Below are 22,376 nucleotides of genomic sequence, written 5' to 3'. Positions count from 1 at the left end.
TAATTTTCGCGAACATTGCATAATCTCTTGCGATCTGATGCGGCCTAATGCAGCTTGATGCGGGCGATGCGGTGTTTTGATGCGGGCGATGCGGTGTTATGATGCGGTTTTTATTGTGATTTGCAATCACACCGCAATTGCGGCCTGATGCGGATGCGGACACTACCGCAACCGCAATATTGCGGCCGCATCAGGTGATGTGGTCCGCAATTTAAAACCATGGGTAAAAGTATTACATGTAAATTGGGAAATGGAAATTTGATTGACTTTTGGAATTATCACTGGGTTGGTTTGCAGCCTCTAAAGGTCTCCTTTTCGTCTCTTTTCGGGGCGATTCAGAATGTCTCTGGTAGCATCCTCTCATCAGGTTACTGGGTTGATGGAAAATGGTGCTGGAAAGTTGTCTCGGAGACTGATTTGTTACCTTCATTGGCGAAAGAAGAGCTGAACCAACTGTTAATCATTCTGGCAGAGCTGCAACCCTTTCCAAACTCATTGGATTCTTTTAGTTGGTGGAGAAATTCGGCTGGTTTTTCGGCCAAAAGTGTTTATAAGTGGCTGTCCGGTTCGAGTTCGTTGGGGACTATGCAGAATTCCATAAATCCTTCGGTGTTTAAAAAGCTATGGAAAGTTGTGGTTCCTTCAAACATTAAGTTTTTCGGCTGGAGATTATTGCTCGATCGTTTGCCAAAGCGTATTCAGCTCGGGAAAAGGGGGGTTATATTGCCAAATGGTTCTAGCTGTCCTTTTTGTTCTAATGAAGAAGAATCTGCAATTCATCTTTTCTTTCATTGCTCAGCATCAGTTCAGCTTTGGTCAAAGGTATTTGTTTGGTTACGCATTCCGTTGTATAATCTGCAGGGGTCGGTCTTGGAGAACTTCGGAATGTTCATGTACCCGATTGGAAACACAAATGACAAGTTTTGGAGGATTTTATGGTTGGCAGCAACATGGACATTATGGAAAGCTAGGAATGATTTGATTTTCAATAATATAACATTCGATTTAAATGTGTTGTATTATCGGTTAAAATCTACCTTGTGGGACTGGTTGGGATTTTGTAACATAGACAGTATTGATTTTTCTTTGGAGGATTGGTTGATAAATCCTGTAGAATGTGTAATTTGATTGACGGATCGTAAAAGTTCGGTATTATTCCGGTTTTTTCCTTTGTACTAGTTTGGGCACTCCTAATGCCATATTTTAATATAATTACTATTGCTTATCGGAAAAAAAAATTCTTTCCAACATAATCTTAGTATTAAAACTCATATTACCTTTGTGAGTTTTAGTTGATTATATAAAAAATGTTCGTACATAATCTGGCTTATGGATTTGATAAGAATACTCTTAAAAATACTCTTAATAATAAAGTCATTACTTTAACTCATTAGAAATATTTTAGATAAGAGTATTATGCTGCAAATACATCTGTATATTATACTATCAAATCCATAAGCCAGATTATGTACCGAACATTTTTTTTATATAATCAACTAAAACTAAAAAAAAAAAAAACTTAAAACAACTTATTATATATTTTTATATGAGTTTTAATTGTTATGTAATGTATTTTTATATGAGTTTTAATTGTTATGTAATGTGTAAAAAAATACATGAGTTTTAATTGTTATGTAATGTGTAAAAAAATACATCATAACCATTCAATTATATTACTTACAAAAATTAAAATAAAACACAAACACTTCTAACAAATTAACGGTTGTGATGCACTGACGGTATAAATTTTTTTACACCGTCAGTGTATTCCAAAGTAAATCCTTTTTACATATAACCTAATTTAGTTTATTTCTATATTTTATTGTTTTTTAAAATAAATTGCTTCAAATGTCTAGTGTAAATAATTATAGTTGGATCTTAATAATACATTTTTCAAATTCTGCAATCAGTTGAAAAATTGTTTCTCCATGCTAAACTTAAATAAGCCACAAAATGATATGAATTTTTTCCTAAAACAAAAAGAATAAATAAAATAAAATAACAAAGATACAATTAAAATCATAGGTTCAAAACCCTCTGATAAAATAAACATATCTCAAGGAGGTCATTAAAATTGATGGCTAGTTCTATAGTATGGTGTACAACAAATAAGTTAAGTCTTGCTTCATGCACACAAAATAGATGTGCATGGTGCAATACTACTTAACTTGTGCACATTAAATAAACCATAAAATTGATATCAATTTTCTACCTATTTTCCTGCTGGACAAAATTGCCTACACTTTTGTGCAATGCAAATAAAAGTCTATTAAAAAAATTTGATCCTGAACTTCTTCATTCAGATGGCTCATAGCTTGTAAACTGGTTCAATTCCAAGGAGATAGAAGCATTTTCTCATCACAACAAGTGTGGCTTCACATAACAAGAGTCGACTAGTTTCCTCCGGAGACCCAACAACCTGAAAAGGGAAAGAAGTTAAATAACTTAGCACCTTATAGACGATTCATCGGTCATCACTACAAAATAGGAATAGGGCATTTGAATTAATAGCAAACACTTATAGCTTTGGTGGCATACCTGACAATTTGAATAAAATTTCTTTGTGAAGATTTCAGCCAAATTGTATAGGTATTCACACAGCACATTTGGTAGCAAATTTGAGCAGGACTCCACAAAAACCTGAGATAAAAAAATCAAGATTTACAAAGTTAAACGCTGTCAGTTTAGCAGCAGACAAGGTATATAAATCTTGAGAAAAAATGTTTCACTCTACCTCGGTAAATTGTAGTAAGTGAAGAGCCAATGTTCGCTCGTCTTCATGATCCAACACCAAATTCCCACTCTGTCAAGTCAAGAGGTTGGTAAGCAAGATATGAAGCATATAAAATTAAGTCAATCATGGTCTACTCTAGTATAAAGCCTAGGCAATATGTTTTACATTGTAAAATTAAACATATGATACAGGCAATAAATCTTTTTTTTCAACAACAAAAAATGTCACAATCATGGATTTTAGAAAAACATACCCTCTTTAGTTCTTCTATGTTTTTACCAGATTTCCTGATGATTGAACAGATCCTGGCATGTGCATACTGCAAATAAACAGCAGTATTTCCCTGTTGGACAAAAACCTTGTAAAGGTGAGACATTTATAGCTTTACATTAGTTGGTTTCATGAGAAACTAAGAACAAGGGTTTACCATTTCTTTAAGTTTCTATTTAGTTCTTTAAATTTCTATTTAGTAGTTCTGACAGCAATTGGTAATAGAAAGGAGCAAAATCTAACTTCTTTTTCAAGTAACTTAACAAGCATTTGAAAACAGTAAATGCACCTTATCATTAAGCATCTGATCAAAGTTGAAAGTGTAATTTGTTAACCTATTGATCTTCAAGTCAGCATACCTGCAAACACATTAAAAGCATGAACATGATGGGCGATAAAACTGCAACTCATTCAGTATTCCTACAGCAGTGGCATAATCAGACAACGGAAATATTGTAAAATCAAACCAAAACCTTATGTTGATTTATATGATACAAAAAAGTGATCCCTATAACTGGGAAACATAAACGTGATTGATTGTAATGGTAATATGTAATTGTAATACCGGTTAGAAAATCTGGTTTACTTATATAGCACTTTGAAAATATATATACATCAGAAAAAATCAATATATGTCAATCAGATTTAAAACACTAGCGCTGAATGTATCAACACAAACTTTTACAACTCAGTAACAGAAAATTATAAAATATTAAATTTGGTTATAATTTAACACAATAAAGTATGCCTACAACTAAGCAAACTACGTATTATTACTGGAAAGCATGTTGGTTATATTTCGAACATGGGAAAAATATTACTGAGATAAAGAACTTACTTAACAGCTCCGTATCCAATTGCCTCAGATGTTTTCTCAATCTCTTCCTCTGTCCAATCTTTAGCATTATCTAAATGAACTCAGATTTAAAAGGTTAACTTCGTGTCACATATATTAGAAATAAAATTGCAATGGGCAACAGGTATTTACCACGTTCAAGAAGGGAAGCTTTACAGCGCCTTTTAGCTTCATCAAGTAAATCAACCAATCGAACAGTATCGCTGCTGCGACTTCGAAATCGTTTTCCATCGTCGCCAAGAACAAGACCAAAACCTACATGAGTGCATATTGGATATTCATTTTCATCCTTTGGGAGCCACCCTGCACGCCTGTAAGCCTGATAGAAAAATCAAAAAGCATGTCAAAGATTCAAACTCGTTGGTATATTGGCACTAACAATATATCAGTCAATTGGTATATACCTTAAAAAGCATGTCAAAATGTTGCCACTGTCCAACATCTGTAACATATATATTCCATTCAAGCTTTTCGACATTCAGACGATACCTACAAGGTTAAGTGGATCAGATAACCAACAAAATTTATTTTCAACAGTTGCTATATTTCTTATCCCATACTCGGATGAAAATGCAGATATAAAAGCCTTTTCCTATTTCCCATTACCTGATGCCAGTTACACATAAAAAAAACACGATATCCTAATCCTATCAAGAAATCAAGTTTGTTGGCAAACATCTAAATATAAATCCTTGTTGATATTTAATAATACAGTTCTTCTGACTTTTACCTCTAAGTCTAACTATGGGAACACCTTTCATCTAACCTACTCTTGTACTCTTCCTATTAGTTCTTATGCATTTCTTCTCCTTCAATGCTTAAACTACCAAAGGTCGCAACAAGATGTGTGACATTCAAGATAAATCAATTTGACTGATTAATAACAAAATTTGAATATTCATGTGAATCACAACACAAATTACGAGAATCTGTCCGTAAACTGAGTAACACTAACCAAAGTGATGCTAGATCAGTTGAAAAGTAGTTGTAGCCACCATCTCTTTTCACAGCAATTATTGGTATGTCTACACCTTCAACAAATATCACACGTGCACCTTCACTGTCTTCAATTAGTCCTAATTTCTCCAGTTTCTCCAAAGTTGGAGGGATTAATGGATTAAAGAAGCTCTCTGGCTGTGACCAAATACATTGCCAATCAGTACACAGCAAAAAAAAAAAATCACTATTATCCAATAAAATAAAAATCTGTAAAGACTGCAACATTAAATCAAGATATTTAATCGATTCATTGCTAGTTGCTACGGTGGATGCATTAACAATCCCCTTTAAGCTGCAAAATTTATAGTTACTGCTGCAACTGCTATATACAGGAAATCAAACAACACATTCAATAAAATTCACGCCAATCGAAAGAATTTCTATAAAACCAAACATATATAAGGCACACGGTGAATTCTAAGTAACCTTACACTTAAATTAAAAGAAAAGAAAGAGATAATAAATTCTTTAACGGGAGATACATAAGAAACTGAACCCTTACCATTTCCTCTAAACCAATTATTCCAAGGCGTTTATAGACCTTGTTAAACTCAGTCCTGCTAATATCGCAAATTTGCTGCCATGCCGCGCGATACTTGGGATCCCCTTTCTGAAATCAAAATTCAGGCAGACAAAATGCATAATCTATTCTCCGTGATCTCACATATAAGGGAGAGTAAGAAAAAACTGAGAAGTAAAATTTACCTGGAGCTTGACCACAGACTGCTGTGCATTGAGCTTAAAATCAGGATCACTATCAAACTTCAATTTCGAGGCCTTATAGAATGCCTAAAAATGCATTGACTCCAGTAATTTCAGAATAACCAAAATAAGTTTCCAGCAAAACTAAGTAATATTGAGAACATAAAATACTATCCCAACTAGACCAATAAATATTGACAAGGAATAGGATTCTAATTACTAGTATTGTATCCAAAATCAAATATAAGCATGCAGCTTGTTAATTAAAACAATGTCGGATCTGAACTAAAAATACTGACAAAATATATGAATAAAAAACTACATAAGAAAACTGATATAAAGTTCATTTCCATATGTTTTCTTACCTGTAGATCTCCAATAGCTGACTCATTAACATCTTCTGGGTTCGGATATTTCTCAAAGAGGTATGCAATCAGCATCCCAAACTGCAAAATAAATGCATGAAGTTAAGCCCAATGTTTTCAATCATGGATCGCAGAATATAGCGTTTTGTTAGAAATCAGCTAGCTACAGTGCCTTAGGGCCATTACAGCCTATATTTGACAAAAATCTTGTACTAAATAGCTCAGCATTGAGCAATAGCAGTTTGCTCAAATTTCGCTAAAGTGCTGCTAGATGCTCCAATGCCAAAATGAGCTTCGTCATAGTAATAGACTGTTATATATAACTAAAAGCACCTAGAAGTTAAGTGATTATTACAAAGGAATCACCCAAAGACAGATATAATGTTAAATGAATGAAGAAAACCAAGATTTAACAGTATACAATCTCAATGATCTAGTCACAACAAATAGAATAAAAATCCAACCTTGACTTAAACTTGCACTATATAGTCAAACACAGGGCATAAAATAGCATAGTTTAATTTAAAGATTAACTCTACCTGAGTTCCCCAATCACCGATATGATTTCGGCGGATAAGAGAATCCGCCTTGCAAAATTCAAGCATCCGAGCCAATGTGTCCCCAATAATGGTTGACCTCAGGTGACCAACATGCATTTCTTTTGCAATATTAGGAGACGAAAAGTCAACCATAACCCTCTTGACTGGAAGTCGAGGTGCCCAGGAATCAATACCTTCAGTAAGCATCCTCTGTAAGCTCTGCAAAATAAAATTTTCCGTTACATTTATAATCAAAACAACACAATGTACAACACAGATAGATACTAGTCCAGAAATTTCATGTACACATTATTTCTAACTTAAAATTACAAATAGAAATACAATGATTCACCTGTGCTAACCACTTCTTTGATAAGACAATGTTCACAAACCCAGGACCGGCTACCGAGCATGATTCTACCATTTCTGATGGAGGGAGATTTTTCACAATACCCTACACAAACAAACAAAACAAAACACACACATTGCCATCAGACAATAACAAAACAAAACAAAACCTAATTTCAAAATCCGTAATCAATAAAAAGGATTCAAAATAAATCCAACAGAGTGAATCATCTCTGATATACCTCTCCAAGCGAACGGGGATTCTTGAAATCAGTTTGCTTCCCTTTAACCTTAGCCCACAGACTCATTGCATTATTACTGCACACACAAAAAGTCTATGTATTAGCTTCAAGCAAGATTTTAAATAACAGTCGTAGTCGCGTAAAGACTTTTGCGATTTTGGTAGTCACGGTGTGAATTAACCGCAATTTGTTCTTCATCACAAAAACAATGAATAACATCGGTATTGGCATTGGCACCATCAGATACCGTTTTTTCGCGGCCGTTTTTACGTTAACAGACCGTTTCTAAAACCTAGTCTTCAAGTAGTAAATTGACAAATAACCTTCTTCTGCTGCCAATGCACATTGCAAACTAAAATGCTAAATCCATTTTTCAGACGCATGAACTCACTCACCATTGATAATCAGCAAATTTGACACCATTTTTCGCAACGCATGCATCAATCATAGGCAAAACATCGGACTCACTAGGCAAAGTTGCTCTTATAGATTCCCCAAACAGTTTCGCCAATTGCTTTCGCAGACTTGAAGTCTGAGAATTCAACTCCTATATTTCCAATCACATATATATTAACATTTTTTTACATGGAAAAAAAAAAAGGGAGAGGTTAGGAATGTTATCGTTAACATCGATAAATGAGTTAAGAATGAAACAACGAAATAATTTTAAAATTGGGAACGCGATGAACTTACGATATACATTGCGGGTGTACGTGGTTAACTCAAACAAAGCAGTGGGCGCGGCGGCGTTTTGCGGCGTGGTGATGGCTCTGTGCGCAAAGCGAAAGAAGTGGGGTCTGTGTAAAGTGGCGGCAGTGAGTACGTAGGGACGATTGAGTTTTATATATTTTAGGGTATTTTTGTAATTTTGTTTTAATGAGAGCGGGCGGGTTCAGTGTAACGATGGGTTTTGATATTAGGTAGGGTTGTCAATTTGGATCCGTTAACGCTGGTTCTCGTGAGAATTGTGTTTGGAGTCCGAAGTTAGAGATTTTTTCTCCTGTGAAAATAGGAATGGAGGAAAAAATCCCCCCAATGAGAGTTTGGGACAAGAATCGGGGGAAGTATTCTCCATTCCGTGGATTCTTCAACCCCCTGACCATATTATTTATTTTTTATATATAATTATATAATTTTGCATGTTTTTGTTTATAAAAAAAATAATATATTAGAAAATAAAGAGTTATAAGTGGATTTTTCTTCTTCTTTGTATAATGTATTGTTTCACTGTTCAAATATTCAATCTTATATTCAGTGCATATAGTACACACCGTCTCCTTTTCTTCTTTTCTCAATTCTCTTTGTCTCATTCGTTTCTCATCTCCTTTGTTCTCATCACCATCACAACAACAACTCTCATTTGTTCATTGTGCTTAATGTAATTACTTTTCAACTTCACTATACTTCAATTATTATCTTGCTTTTCATTCAATTAGTAAATTGGTGGTTATGTTTTCGTAACTACATGTGCTTTAGCATTTTTTGTTATTGATGCAAGAAGTGTTTTTATTTTTAAAAAAAACAAGAAACATGTAAAATATATATTTTTTAAAAAAGAAAAAATAATGAAATAGTAGTGTCGTAGTTTTGATCAAAAGTAGATAATTTTTTAAAGGATTCAATCTTTGTGGATATTCGATTCTCTGTGGGGATTTGTGGAGATGGAGACAAATATTCCTCTATGGCGGAGATTAGAGACAGAGATGGAAAAAATATTAGGGGGCGGGGAGCAAGAAAGCATCCTCCGCACATTTCCTGCCCCGTTGACATCCGTAGTTTTAGGTTGAAAAAAATTCATTGATGATCAATAAGGGGAATGCTCTTTTCCACCTTAGCGTGAGCCTCACACTTTTGGAAATTTGAAATTATTTTTAATGGATTTCAAGATACTTTTTGAGATGCATTCAAAACTACAAAAAAATTTATCTTTTTGATATTCATTCCATTTAAGTAAAATATGATTCGGAGGTATATCTTCGTATATTATTTGATTGTATTCAAATATAAATCTTCGAAACATCTTTTGTATTCAATTGTTTAGTTCTCATTCACTAAATTTGATATTTTTTGAGACATGCATATTTTAGGTCATTTTTAGGCCACGAATTAGAAGAAAAATGCATACATTAATTGATTCAAACATAGCACACAATTATGAAAAAAAGTTATACAATTATCAAAATGTACCGACCATATATAAGTTATTTTGAAAATACAAAATAATACAACCAAATAAAAACCTATTGGGTATGTCTAACCCTCTACCTGTAATGCAAGGCATTTAGTGCATCGATAATCATGTCTTCTACGAGGGTCAACTAGGAACTACCATCCTCACAGAGTAAATTCTCTATGTTTGATCTCCCCATCACTACAATAAGCCGACATGTCCTCAGTGTGGTCATCCATAGTCTCAAGCATCTCCTGATTAGTTGGCATGCATGGTCTTCCAGGAGCGCCTGGTGTCGTGATAGGGTGTGACACCCTATAGAATCACGTCATGTAGCCGTCAACATAAGCCCACTGAAAAGAAATTGGCACCATGCAATGCTCCTCTGGTACCAAATGACTCTCGAAACCCCTCAGTATTACATCAAGATCTCTACGGTGAACGGTGGAAAGAGCGGACTCTGCGGGGAGTCTCGGAATAATCAGCAAATGACCAAATTGGTGCATCACTCGTTCGGACAAATAAGGATGCATAAGAGATGACCCTACATGCCAACCATCCAGAGTATAAGGAAATGATGTCCAACAGACGCCTCTCGTGTTGACCCCCGTATGGGCAGAAAGAAATGGCATCTGATATTTGACAATCAAGATACACTCTTAAAAAAGTTACTTACTATTATATTATATCTTCTAATTTAATTTCATGAGTAATATATAAATTAATTTATTATTTTATATCAACTTAATTTACAGACTCACTCTTCCAACAATATAGAGGTTGACTAACATATTATTTTTTGACAAAATAAAAATGACTCACTTATAAAGTATTTTGGCGTGTCTAAGGGACATCCTGGGTTAACTTTCGTATTATTCCGAGGGTAATTTTGAATTTCCTAAATGTGACTCTTCATCACTAAAAAGTGAAAAGAACAATCCCCAACGACTTAGCAGTGTAAGGATATACACATATTGCTACTTGGTCAATCAATACACTTAATATGCAATTGTTCAAACATTACAATAACTCTAAAATTATTTTGTTTCATCAAATTAGGGTAATACTAACCTGTGTCCCAAAAACAAAAGTTAATGACCTTTTTGTAAAAACATTCTTTTGAAATGCATGCATTCAATTTTTTGAAACTTTAAACATTATTTTATTCAACTCAAATTTTTTAATTCTAACTGCACAACTCAAGTCAGCAACACCCGTCAAATTATATGGATTACTATATAAAGGTGAACCTATATTGCATCATGACTAAGAAAATTCAAGCATTTCTTCGGGCCCATGATATGCTTATGTATGATGTTGCAAATAAAATTGAGAAATCCACACCAAGCTTTCTTTTGTCAAAATAAAAATACAAGTTAACTGAGGATATCATCTAGCAAGTCACTGATAGGCACATGAAGAAACAGAAGCTTTTTTATAATCCAACAACTAATAGCTGATCACACATGGAAACAGAAAAGAACCACCTAAAGATAAACTAAACATGGGCATCAAGATAACTTCAGCACCAAGCAACTTAAATATCAACACTATTCTTAGGCATTGTCGATTGCTTGTAAACCACACATATCTGGAAAACTAGAACAATCCTACCGATAGTTTACAAAAGGGTGAAATCGTTGGACAAAAGTTTAGTTTATCTAATTTTTCCCGATGGTAAACTGAATCGGTTGACTTTTTACTTTTGACTGTCATGACTTGTAAACATCGAGCATTCTGTAAAATATATTTTGCAAATCGAAGTGAATCTGGCATACCATCATAGCTTATGGTGCAAGATCTGAGGTGAGATGAAATGCATTCAGGAACAGAATTTGGACATTTCCAGTTTGTCAATGATGTGCTGCTGATACTCAATGCCCACGAACATTCGTGAAACCCGTTTTGGGCGTATTTGGGGAAAATCTATTTCAAGAAAAATAGAGACAGAATACAATAAAGGTGAGTTGGTTCAAATATATAAAAAAAGAGGAAATATAATACAAACATTCAAGTTTTGTAGAATACAATAAAAAATCACAGAAAATAGTATATATAATAAATGGGACGAACCTCATCAATTAAAAGAATTTCAAGGTTAGGACAATTCTGGAGCACATCCATTAAGTCATTCCAGCCATAGAAGTGAACAAACATTAACTTAAGGTGGATCAAGTTTTGAAAAATGGGAGAGCCTTTGAAATAGGAAATGATGTTTTCATTGGGAAGCCTCACCTCTAACTGCAAATTTCTCAAGACAGAAAACAAGATAAGAAAATAATTGAAATGGCATCTATCCAATCACTATTATAAACTATGATTTTCTTTTTCTAGTTCATTGAATAATTGATGTAAATAATTAAGGAAGTCATATCGTATTTGTACCTGTAGAAACTGGACATTATAATGTATTGCTTTAAAAAAAACATGATACGGACCGTTACCCACTCGTGTGAGTGGGATACTTGCACTTTCTTTATAGCCAACCATAATATACAAATCTTCAAGAACCAATGATTTAGATATCAACTTCTTGAGATCGTCTGAATTTTGTAAATAAACACTTTTCAAATGAAGGGTTTTAAGCGAGGGAAGATCAACCGACAAAATATTTCCCGCCATACATAACCTCTCGAGTTTGAGAATCACAAGGGTTCGGCAACTAAAAATGTTGTTGGGTGCTACGGAGATAAAATCATCCACCAAGGAATTGGAGTGCGACATATAAATTTCGAAAGCAGTATAGAAATGAAACAAGGAGAGTTGGAGGTCCTCGACGCCACGCAGTTTTGCAGCTTCAATCCATTGATCATGGTTGAAAAGTAATAATTCAGGATGGCAACAGTTAAGGTGAAAGGCTCTAATAGGTTGGTTATTCATGTCTGGGGATAGCATGACTTTGTCAACACAGCGACGGAAGCATTGGAATTCCTCTTCGCCTTTAACTAATTTATCATCAAAATGGAGAACTACCATGAATTTGCATAGTGGTTTCCACCTCTTGGAAAGAACACTGGTGGTGTGAGCAAATATAGGAGGAAGAAAAGAGAGTATGCGAGTCAGTAACTCATCTGGTAATTCACTAATCCTATCAACCATAGCTTTGAACTTTGTATCCTTTGCCATGAATTTTCTCTAAACCTTTCTGCAACAGTAAATGAATTTCATCTATTAATCAAAACAACGAAATTACTTTCTCTCTGCCAATTAGGTTTGAACAATGTTACCATGCAGACTAATGAAATTAGCTATTATTAATCAACACAATTTTATAAATTCAAACAATCAATGACTAGCCAGTGCACATAACATGAAGGTGATAGAGAGTGAAGATGAGAAAGATTTTACCGGATTTTCAAACTGCTCCTCAAACCCTAGTGTGGACTCACAATGAGGGTTTTTGCTTTCGTTTCTCGGAATAAATATAGGAAAAACGGTTGTTTTTGGAGATTACTAATTCTTTGAGTTGGCTTGGGATGTTATGTTCTTCTTTTTTTTTTTTTTTAAGCAATAATATAATAACCGGAGAACTAAGGGTTCTCCAACCTTATTACACAGAAAACAGATTAATACCGTCAAAAGTCAATATTACAAACCAATTATAATTACGACATAAAAGACACCGGGTCCTTAACAAAATCGTAAAAGCTACAATTGGGATGAGCAATATCGCCTATAAAATCGTAAAAGCTACACCGGGTTCTTCTAATGATTACTAATGCTTTCATTTTATTTTGATTATATTTTGATTTATGTTTAGTAGATTATATTTTGATTTATATTTAGTAGATTATATTTTGAATAGCTAAAACAAAATCAATATGTTATTATTTTGAAAATTAGAATTTAAATAAAGACTAGTTATAATATTATTATTCTTATCTAAAACAAATCTTTTACTATATCATTATTCTTATAATGTTATTAGAGTTATACGTTTTTATAGATTTTTTAAATAGAAAAATGTAAATTACATAAAAGTATGTAATTATATTTATTACAAAAACTTGATAGAATAATTGAAAATACTTTAAGAGAATTATTCAAGTTTAAACACACCAAAAAATTATATGTGTGGAGATTGTTCCATTCTGAACCAGATATGAGAAGAAGAACGGTGGTGATGACAAATCGTAGATTTCAACGCCGTGGAGTGAGAGATTTGTAAGGTTGGCACTCCAACGCTCAAGTTAGCATGTGAGGTAGAATAGTAAATTCAAATTGTGTTTTTAAACCTGGTAATTGAAGTTGCCGCATTCTCTATATATAGTTCAGAAAGCATAACTAACTTGCTATTTGTTAGCTATAAATTGTGGAGAGCCCTTGATGCATCCATAAGTCATATTTTTGATGATCATTAGAATGATGATCTTTGCGTAATAGGAAGATTCTTAAGGAGTGAGACCTTTCTCTGGCCGTTGACCTTTCTCATACCTTTCTCAATCGTGGAAAAGTTGACTTCACTTTGTTTATTAGTTTATTAGACGTAAAGTAAATCATATTCTTTTAGTCCAAATATATATAAATCATATCATATTCAGTTCAACTGATGAGTGTCTTTGTCAAGAGTTTGCAAGTTTGATGCAAGATGAATTTGAGATGTCTCTTATGGGAGAGCAGACATATTTCATGGGTTTGCAAATCAAGCAAGCTGAAGAAGGCACTTTCATAAGTCAAACAAAAATACTGCTTAGAGCTTCTCAAGAATTTCGATATGAAATACTCGGAAAAGTATTTCAACATCTATGGCATCTAATGTGCTAATTGATAAAAACAAAAGAGAAGTGTATTTCGACATGACCATGTATAGAGGTATAATCGGACCCTTACTCTATTTAACTACGAGTAGGCCAGATATCATATTTAGCGTGTGTATGTGAGCAAGATATCAAGCATCACCTAAGGAATCTCATTTTATGATCGTAAAATAAATTTTGAGGTATCTTAACGGAACCTTGCAACACAGTCTTTGGTGGTACCTGTCACTTATTTGTAAGTTGTTTAGTTTTTTGGCATAGTAAAAACGCTTAAAAATGGAGAAGTAACGGAGGATAAATGGATGCGCTTCCATGAGACGGGACATCTCATAGCAAGTGCATATGAGAGACCGTGTATTAATCTTACAAGATACAGTTTCTCGTAAACATATTTCCCACTACGCACTATTCCACCTCCAAATCTAAATAATCGATATATCTGTGTTAAGTTGATTTCTAATCTGTGATATTTTCTTCAAGTTTATTTGAAACCGGGATGTCCTATACCAGTTACATCACCGAAGTGGACAAATCATTTTACAATCGAATCCTAGACTTGGTCGGACCAATTATTGAAAGGATACAAGAGTACACCAAATTGAACAACATTGAAATAGCAAAAAATAGGGAAAAGTCAAAGGGGATACCATCGGTAGATTTGTCGGCCGACAATTATTTCGGGTCATTTACGTAATTATTTATCATATTATTGTATGTGACATTTTGTTAACATATTACGATGCTAAATAAAAACATTTTGTTATTATGTCTCTATGTTGGATTTTGTCTCTTGTTTTGTTTTTGTTTCTGTTCTATATTATGCTTTTGTTTCTGTTTTTTTATACCAGGGCAGTTACCAAAAATGTACGTTCGGTTTGGAATCAAAAATGAATTTTTAGTTCATTTCCTGTAAGCAGATAGGGTTTATGTGGTCCATAATATCCTCCAGCTATTATATATAACCTCATTTTTCATATTGTTTCATACCAAAACACCAAAAACCAGAATGAGCATCATAAGACATGTTGGAAATGTTCACTTTACTGGCAATACACCATCACAAGAATTTAAGATCATTGAGTATACTCCCCTTGAAGATCTGCATTACACACTGCAGGAGCTTCTACCATATGACGACAATCGAAAAGTTGTGAAGATCGAGTACCGCTCGCTATCCTTTGACAACGAAAGGAAGCTTGAGTTCATCAACCATGAGCTAAACACGAGCGCTGATTTACGGACTATGTGTAGAACCTTTTTCCGTTTAGAAGCAAAAGTTTCAGTCGAGCTTGATGCGACTTTTGCGAGTTTGGTCGATGATATTATCAACATGCTGTAACGTCCACCTGGACGTTGAAGTGTAAGGTTTATATTATGTTAAAAAAATCCTTAATGTATTGCTTATGTTATGTTATCAATGTTGGAATTATTGTATTTTGAGTTTGTGAATTTGGTGTATTTCTAGTCAGTTTTTTCTACTTTCAGTGTATCAACATACCAGAAATGCAACTTCGGGTGCATCCCGGAAATCCATTTTCGAGAAAATTGATTTCTTATATATCAAATTTTAGTGCGGCCCATAAATGTTTTTTCAGTTTTCAGGGGTATTTTTAGAATTCCACGTGGTGCATAAGAAAACCATAGGATGGGTTAAGAAACTCTCAAACTTTATTGATGGTTATTATTTTGATAAGGTGGTGAGTTTGAAGGGATTTTCTTTCTCTATCCGGTGGTGGTGAAAAAAACTTAAAACCCCAAAATGTCCTTCAGAGATGAATTTCAAACGCATCATAAATCAAGTTATTTTCGAAGATACATTTTCGAAATATCTCACTATTGATCTTGAGAATTTTTAGAGATGCATTTCCGAAATAACCTAATATTTAATATGAAAATTATTGCATTAAAAATATTACATAAAATTTTAGTTTCAATTGCAAATTAATGACATGATAAATTATTATGATTTTTTATAATTGATTTTTTTTTCAATTTTAGTTAATTATTCATTAATGGAATTAAAATTGGTAAGTTATGATTTAAATTATGTTTAATTTCGATCAATTACTTTAATTTAAATTAATATCAATTTCTTTTAATTATATTTTAATAAAAATTTATTTATTTGATTTAAGTGAATAGTAAAAAATTATAATGATTCTTTGATAATAATTTATCTATTTGATGTAATAGTTAGATTATTGTTTTATTCTTTGTTATATGACGATTGATTACAATAATTAATAATTCACAAATAACTATTATAATTGTTTTTAATATAAATTTTAAAATTTAAATGATTAATTTTATTAATAGATAAATTGATTTAGAATTCAATTCAATAAATTTGAAACTTATTCCGTTAATTAATAATTTTTCACAAGATCAAATATTGAGATAATTCGGAAATACATCTCCGAAAAACACCATTTTTTGCAAAAAAATAAAAATAAAAATAAAAAATTTATAGAGGTGGAAAAATAAATTCCCAAATTTGAATCTTTGATGGCGTCTAATGGAAATTGGACATTGGGAGATGTAAGGATACACACATATTGCACCGTTCAGACCTTGCAATAACTCAAAGCTATTTTGCTTAATCAAATTATATGGATATTACTCTATAAAGGTGAATCTATATTGCATCATGACTAAGAAAATTCAAGCAATGCTTCGGGGCCTATGATATGCTTATGTATGATGTTGCAAACAGAATTGTGAAATCCACACCATTCTTTCTTTTGTCCAAAATAAAAATACAAGTTAATTGAGGATATCATCTAACAAGTCACTTATAGGTACATGAAGAAACAGAAGCTTTGATATAATCCAACAGCTAATAGCTGATCACACATGGAAACAGAAAAGAACCACCTAAAGATAACTTCATGACCAAGCAACTTAAATATCAACACTATTTTTAGGCATTGCCGGTTGCATGTACATCACACATATCTGGAAAACTAGAACTATCCTATTGAAAGTTTACAAATGGGTGAAATCTTTGGACATGAGTTTAGTTCATCTAAATATTCGCAGTGGTGAACCGATTCGGCAAACATTCTATTATTCACTGTCATGACTTGTAAAAGTTGAGCATTCTGTAAAACATATTTTGCAAATTGAAGTGAATCCGCCATGCCTTCATAGGTTAAGGTGCAAGATCTGAGGCGAGATGAAATGCATTTAGGAACCGAATTTGGACATTTCCAGATTGTGAACGGATTGGTGACTTTCAATGTCCACTCACATTCGCGATATAAGTTCTCAACGTAGTTGGGTATAATCTATTTCAAGAAAAATAATGACAAACGTTCAAGTTTTATTATTCTAACTATAACAAGATTTATAGAATACACTAAAAAAACACACACAATATATAATAAATGGGACAAACCTCATCAATTAAAAGAATTTCAAGGTTGGGACAATTGTGGAGCACATCCATTAAGTCATCCCAGCCATAAAAGAAGGCAAATATTAATTCAAGCTGGATCAAGTTTCGAAAAACTGAAGAGCCTTTGAAATAGGAAATGATGTTTTCATTGGGAAGCCTCACCTCTAACTGCAAATTTCCAAGACAAAAAACAAGATAAGAAAATAAATGAAATGAGGTAAGGGGTAAGGATTAAAGAAGTGATATCGTATTTGTACCCGTAGAAACTGAACGCTATAATATACTGCTTTAAATAAAACATGATATGGACCCTTATCTACTCGTGTGAGTGGAATACTTGCAGTTTCTTTGTAGCCAACTATAATATACAAATCTTCAAGAATCAATGATTTAGATATCAATTTCTTGAGATCGTCTGAATTTTGTAAGTAAACACTTTTTAAATGAAGGGTTTTAAGCGAGGGAAGATCAACCGATGAAATATTGCCCGCCACACATAACCTCTCGAGTTTGAGAATCACAAGGGTTCGGCAGCTAAAAATGTTGTTGGGTGCTACGGTGATAAAGCTATCCACCAAGGAATTGGAGTGCGAGATATACATTTGGAAAGCAGTATAGGTATCAAACATGAAAAGTTGGAGATCCTCCACACCACGCCGTTTTGCAGCTTCAATCCATTGATCATGGTTGAAAAGTAATAATTCAGGATGACAACAGTTAAGGTGAAAGGCTCTAATAGGTTGGTTATTCATGTCTGGGAATAGCATGACTTTGTCAACCCAGCGACGGAAGCATTGGAAATCCTCTTTGCCTTTCACTAATTTATCATCAAAATGAAGATCCACCATGAATTTGCATAGTGGTTTCCACCTCTTGGAAAGAAGTGCGGTAGTGTAGGCGAAATTAGGGGGAAGAAAGGAGAGTAAGTGACACAGCAACTCATCTGGTAACTCACTAATCCTATCGACCGTAGCTTTGAACTTTGTATCCTTTGCCATAAACTTTCTCTAAATCTTTCTTTCTGCAACAATAAATGAAATTCAAACAAAATTATTTAAACAATCAAATTTTGGGACCGTTATTACTCGCACCACCAGTCCTTTTATGAGATACACTTCAACTTTTTTTTATTAAATAATTAATGTATTTGATCCTAATTAAATACATTAATTATTTAATGAATATAGGTGAAGTCTCTCTTATTAAAAGGACCGGAGATAGGATTAATTAACTCTCAGATTATAAAAAATTTATGATTTCTCAACGACTATAAATACCTCAATCTCAAATTCCCAATTAGGTTTTGAATAAAATTCCTGAGCATAATAGAGTTGTTATGAATAAGATAAGAGTGCACATAAACATGAAGGTGATGACAGAGAGTGAAGATGAGAAAGATGTTACCGGATTTTCAAACTGCCCCTCGGATCACCGTGTTGTCAGCCCCTGCTCGACTCGTAGTGGAACTCACAGTAAGGGTTTTTGTTTTGTAGCAGGGTCTGTCTTTTGTTTCGCTTGAGGTTCTTCTAATGATTAGTAATTCTTTATTTGCGTTTTGATTAGCTAAAACAAAATTAATATATTGTTTAGTTTTTCTAAAAAAATTAGAATTTAAATAAAGAGTATTCATAGAATTATAATTTTTATCTAAGATGAATTTCGTATATTATGATTTCGACCTCTGTCATGATGATTATATCTTTTATAGATTTTTAAATAAAGAAGTGTAAATAGAATAATTTAAAGTACTTTAAGGGAATTATTTTGAGTTCAACTATACTAAAATATTTAATGTGTGAGGATCAGGGCTGGTCCAGATTTTTTAGAAGTTTAGGGCTAATAATAAAAATCGATTCTGAATAATTAATTTTAAATTTTGGTCATATAATAATTTTTAAATTTTTAATTATAAAAATAAATATTATTTAAATTTTACATTAAAAATTAATGGTTAAGAAATAATTATATGTATTATAAAAATGTATATGGAGAAAATTCGTATCATTTATAAAAGAAAATTGATTATTTAAACATTTTCTACAATGTTAAAACCAAAATATTGTAATTAATAAAAAATATCGAAGTTATAAAATGATAAAAAAATACCTCAGAAACCTTTGTTTTTGTCAATTTATACTAATTGATAGAGTAATATAAACATTAAAATATTTATATTTTACAAATATACTTAAAATGATAAGAACCTGAAATTTTGAAATATTGAGATAATAGACTCAGAAATTTAATTAGAGTTCAAAGTAGTATAAAGAAATAAGATTTAACCACGAAGGTTTAAATCCACCATAAGTATTACCCTTAATTCAATATTTATCACATCTTAATTTGAATTAAAAAAAAGGTTTAATCACGGATGAATACTGAAACAATTAGATTCGAATATTTACTTGTATTTTATTTTTTAATTAGACAATTAATGTGGAACCAACGGAAACGGTAAATTTTAACACTTCACTAAAAAGTACAGTAGCATTTTAGATTTATACTGCTTAATCATATTGGTCCTTTCTTCATTCATTATTCACAACCGTAAGCAATAAGATTTGCTAGTGATGCTTCTTACCTGCATTTCACTTTTTTCTAGAATGACATGATGTCTAGAATGACATGATAGTTTATAACATCATATCATCATATTAACAATACTAGAATGACATGATTATTAAACATAGAATGACATGGATGTTCTAAAATTAACTGGATAATTTAATATTATCATTACAAGGATTAAACATTAGTCTAGTAAAACTAAACAAGGATGTTGTATCTCTGCCTTGTCTCCAAATGAGAATCCATTAAACAGCAACCGATGATAATACAAACTCGTTAACATGATTAGACGATATTCAGAAAGATCCATAAAAGTATCAACCATCTAGAGGCAATTCTCCGCATTTAACAATTCTGGAAGGCTTTGTAGGGATATCTAACCTGCTTGTTTCCTGAGACTCAAGTATCCTCACAACATCCATTCCTTCAATGACATGTCCAAACACAACATGTCGATCATCTAACCATGGAGTCTACATCACAAAACCACAACATTAAGATCGATAGTATGCAAAAGATCATTCGTCTAACCATGACCACTAAACATGTTACTTAGCATTGACAGAAAATCAGAAAAGTACTCCAGCTTAATATTCAAACATGATGCATATTTAAATTAACAACCAATCACTGGTTTTTTATTTTAGTCTTAACTAGAAATTTGAAGTTTACTTTCATAAAAGATAAGTACGTAAATTTGTAACTAAACAGAATTCAGGACAGTACGTGTTTCTCACCTTTACGGTGCAAATAAAAAATTGACTGCCGTTGGTATTAGGGCCGGCATTGGCCATGCTCAAAACTCCAGGACCAACATGCTTCACTGCAAGAAAGTGTTGAAAATAGAATTTTCAGTAGATTAATAACACTATCGTAAGCTCAAATTAAGATATTACTGTACAGGCAGCAACAAAGACATACAAGCAAAATTCTCATCTTCAAAACTCGAACCGTAGATACTTTTTCCACCGGTTCCCTGCAGCCAATAGAAACACGTTTTGAGTGAGAAGAAACATAATTACGCTCAGTGAGCCAAACACATGGCAAGGGAAAGTAAATACGCATATTAACATATAAACAAATATGACAGACTATTGACATATAGAAACAAATGCAACAAGTCTCACATTTCCTTCAGTGAAGTCCCCTCCCTGAATCATGAATTCTTTGATTACGCGATGGAAGGAGCATCCTTGGTAACCATATCCTTTCTCTCCTGCATAAAGATTATTAAACTCAATCAATAAAATGCCATGTTACACAATTTATTCAATGTAGCTGGTAATTCAAGTACAAGAACAAAGCTGCTGAAAAATATGATTACTTGCCTGTGCACAAAGCGCGGAAATTTTCAACTGTTTTCGGAGCAACCTCTCCGAACAAGCCCAAAACAATTCTGCCCACAGCTTTACCCCCAATATCTACATCAAAGAAGCATTTGGTTGTCACTTTGGCTTGCAGCTCTTGAACCTAACAGTGATAAAACCAGGTAAGATCCAACATCTTATAATCACAGTATAATTTGACTATTCAACAATGCCAAGAATTTTTTGGTTAATAAAGTAGTCAATAAGTTTATCAACATGAAATTATCAAAATCAACAATCCAAATGCTTCCGGAAACAACACATCCAACACAACATCTTAGTCTCCACTACACTTCCTTTCTACACTTACTTTATTCTCGTGTTGGTTCTTAATAGTCCAACATTTTGTCTCATATAACATCACAGGTCTTACAGTAATGCGATAAATAAATTGGAGTAAACAACCATTTTGGTTCACAACAGTCCTCCTCGAATGTATCAAAATTAAAAAAAAAAAAAAAATCCCAAATGAAAATCTTACATTTTCAGCGGCAGCAGCACATGTGACTTTTCTATATCTAATTGAAGTTGCTCCAGCTTGTTGTGTGGTTGAAAACTTCAAAGGAAAATGTGATTTTGATGGCAATGATGTGTTGTAACCAATCCTTGATACGGTTTGTGACCTTTGAACCAGAGACACGTCTTGGCTAAAATTACCCTAAAAAAAACAAATGGCACATTTAAAACCCTAAACCCTATTTTGTACAAACATGAGTAGAGATTAAGAGAATAGATTTGATTTGAAGATAGAGAGAGAAACCTGAAGATGAGAAAGTGTGTTGTGAGATTGAAGAAATTGAGTTGAGAATGAAGACGCCATGGGTACACGAAACAACCTAACTGCAACAAGAAATGGTTTCTCTAAAGCCAAAGCGGTTGAGAATTTTGAAAAACGAACACGATAAGTTACTGAAGCGGTTCTATTTTTTGTTTTGCTTTTTGGTACAAAAAGCGGTTCTAATTTAATATTTGTCCTCTTACATTGGTTTCTCAGTCGCATTGGAAAATACATAATCCCTCCGTCTCATAATAAATGTCCAATTTGAGCAATGCGCGGTTTTT

General features: G+C 33.0%; 5 protein-coding genes across 7 annotated transcripts; 1 reads left to right on the top strand and 4 right to left on the bottom strand.

Moving 5' to 3' along the window:
- Positions 1-219: 219 nt before the first annotated feature.
- Positions 220-1,128, top strand: LOC131622678 (uncharacterized). The gene has a single exon (XM_058893717.1). The coding sequence runs from the start codon at positions 220-222 to the stop codon at positions 1,126-1,128; it is 909 nt and encodes a 302-aa protein (XP_058749700.1).
- Positions 1,129-2,020: 892 nt separating this feature from the next.
- LOC131622669 (arginine--tRNA ligase, cytoplasmic-like) lies at positions 2,021-8,030 on the bottom strand. Its single transcript, XM_058893708.1, has 17 exons — positions 7,749-8,030; positions 7,451-7,602; positions 7,056-7,131; positions 6,818-6,919; positions 6,466-6,684; positions 5,927-6,007; positions 5,565-5,648; positions 5,362-5,469; positions 4,816-4,994; positions 4,265-4,349; positions 3,993-4,179; positions 3,843-3,912; positions 3,294-3,363; positions 2,988-3,077; positions 2,735-2,803; positions 2,539-2,640; positions 2,021-2,419 (listed from the first exon to the last, which is right to left on the bottom strand). Exons 1-17 carry the CDS (start codon positions 7,755-7,757, stop codon positions 2,309-2,311), a joined length of 1,794 nt encoding a protein of 597 aa, XP_058749691.1. The 5' UTR covers positions 7,758-8,030; the 3' UTR covers positions 2,021-2,308.
- Positions 8,031-10,718: 2,688 nt separating this feature from the next.
- On the bottom strand, positions 10,719-12,351 carry LOC131622677 (FBD-associated F-box protein At4g10400-like). The gene is made up of 3 exons (XM_058893716.1): positions 11,611-12,351; positions 11,299-11,466; positions 10,719-11,151 (listed from the first exon to the last, which is right to left on the bottom strand). Exons 1-3 carry the CDS (start codon positions 12,349-12,351, stop codon positions 10,825-10,827), a joined length of 1,236 nt encoding a protein of 411 aa, XP_058749699.1. The 3' UTR covers positions 10,719-10,824.
- Positions 12,352-16,844: 4,493 nt separating this feature from the next.
- LOC131622668 (F-box/FBD/LRR-repeat protein At4g00160-like) lies at positions 16,845-18,966 on the bottom strand. 3 transcript variants are annotated; one of them, XM_058893706.1, is made up of 5 exons: positions 18,784-18,965; positions 18,657-18,695; positions 17,637-18,400; positions 17,380-17,547; positions 16,845-17,269 (listed from the first exon to the last, which is right to left on the bottom strand). In XM_058893706.1, the coding sequence occupies exons 3-5, from the start codon at positions 18,375-18,377 to the stop codon at positions 16,952-16,954; spliced, it is 1,227 nt and encodes a 408-aa protein (XP_058749689.1). In that variant the 5' UTR covers positions 18,378-18,400; positions 18,657-18,695; positions 18,784-18,965; the 3' UTR covers positions 16,845-16,951. The 3 variants fall into 3 exon arrangements, with proteins under 3 accessions (XP_058749689.1, XP_058749690.1, XP_058749688.1); XM_058893707.1 differs by lacking the exon at positions 18,657-18,695 and having other exon boundaries at positions 18,784-18,966; XM_058893705.1 differs by having other exon boundaries at positions 18,657-18,965.
- A 1,062-nt stretch (positions 18,967-20,028) lies between these two features.
- LOC131622684 (peptidyl-prolyl cis-trans isomerase, chloroplastic-like) lies at positions 20,029-22,255 on the bottom strand. The gene is made up of 7 exons (XM_058893726.1): positions 22,075-22,255; positions 21,796-21,972; positions 21,276-21,417; positions 21,075-21,163; positions 20,869-20,923; positions 20,685-20,770; positions 20,029-20,420 (listed from the first exon to the last, which is right to left on the bottom strand). The coding sequence occupies exons 1-7, from the start codon at positions 22,132-22,134 to the stop codon at positions 20,265-20,267; spliced, it is 765 nt and encodes a 254-aa protein (XP_058749709.1). The 5' UTR covers positions 22,135-22,255; the 3' UTR covers positions 20,029-20,264.
- Positions 22,256-22,376: the final 121 nt, after the last annotated feature.

Source organism: Vicia villosa, unplaced genomic scaffold, assembly GCF_029867415.1.
Source record: "Vicia villosa cultivar HV-30 ecotype Madison, WI unplaced genomic scaffold, Vvil1.0 ctg.000037F_1_1_3, whole genome shotgun sequence".
Classification (NCBI taxonomy): Eukaryota; Viridiplantae; Streptophyta; class Magnoliopsida; order Fabales; family Fabaceae; genus Vicia; species Vicia villosa.
This window is presented reverse-complemented; position numbering and strand designations above follow the sequence as displayed.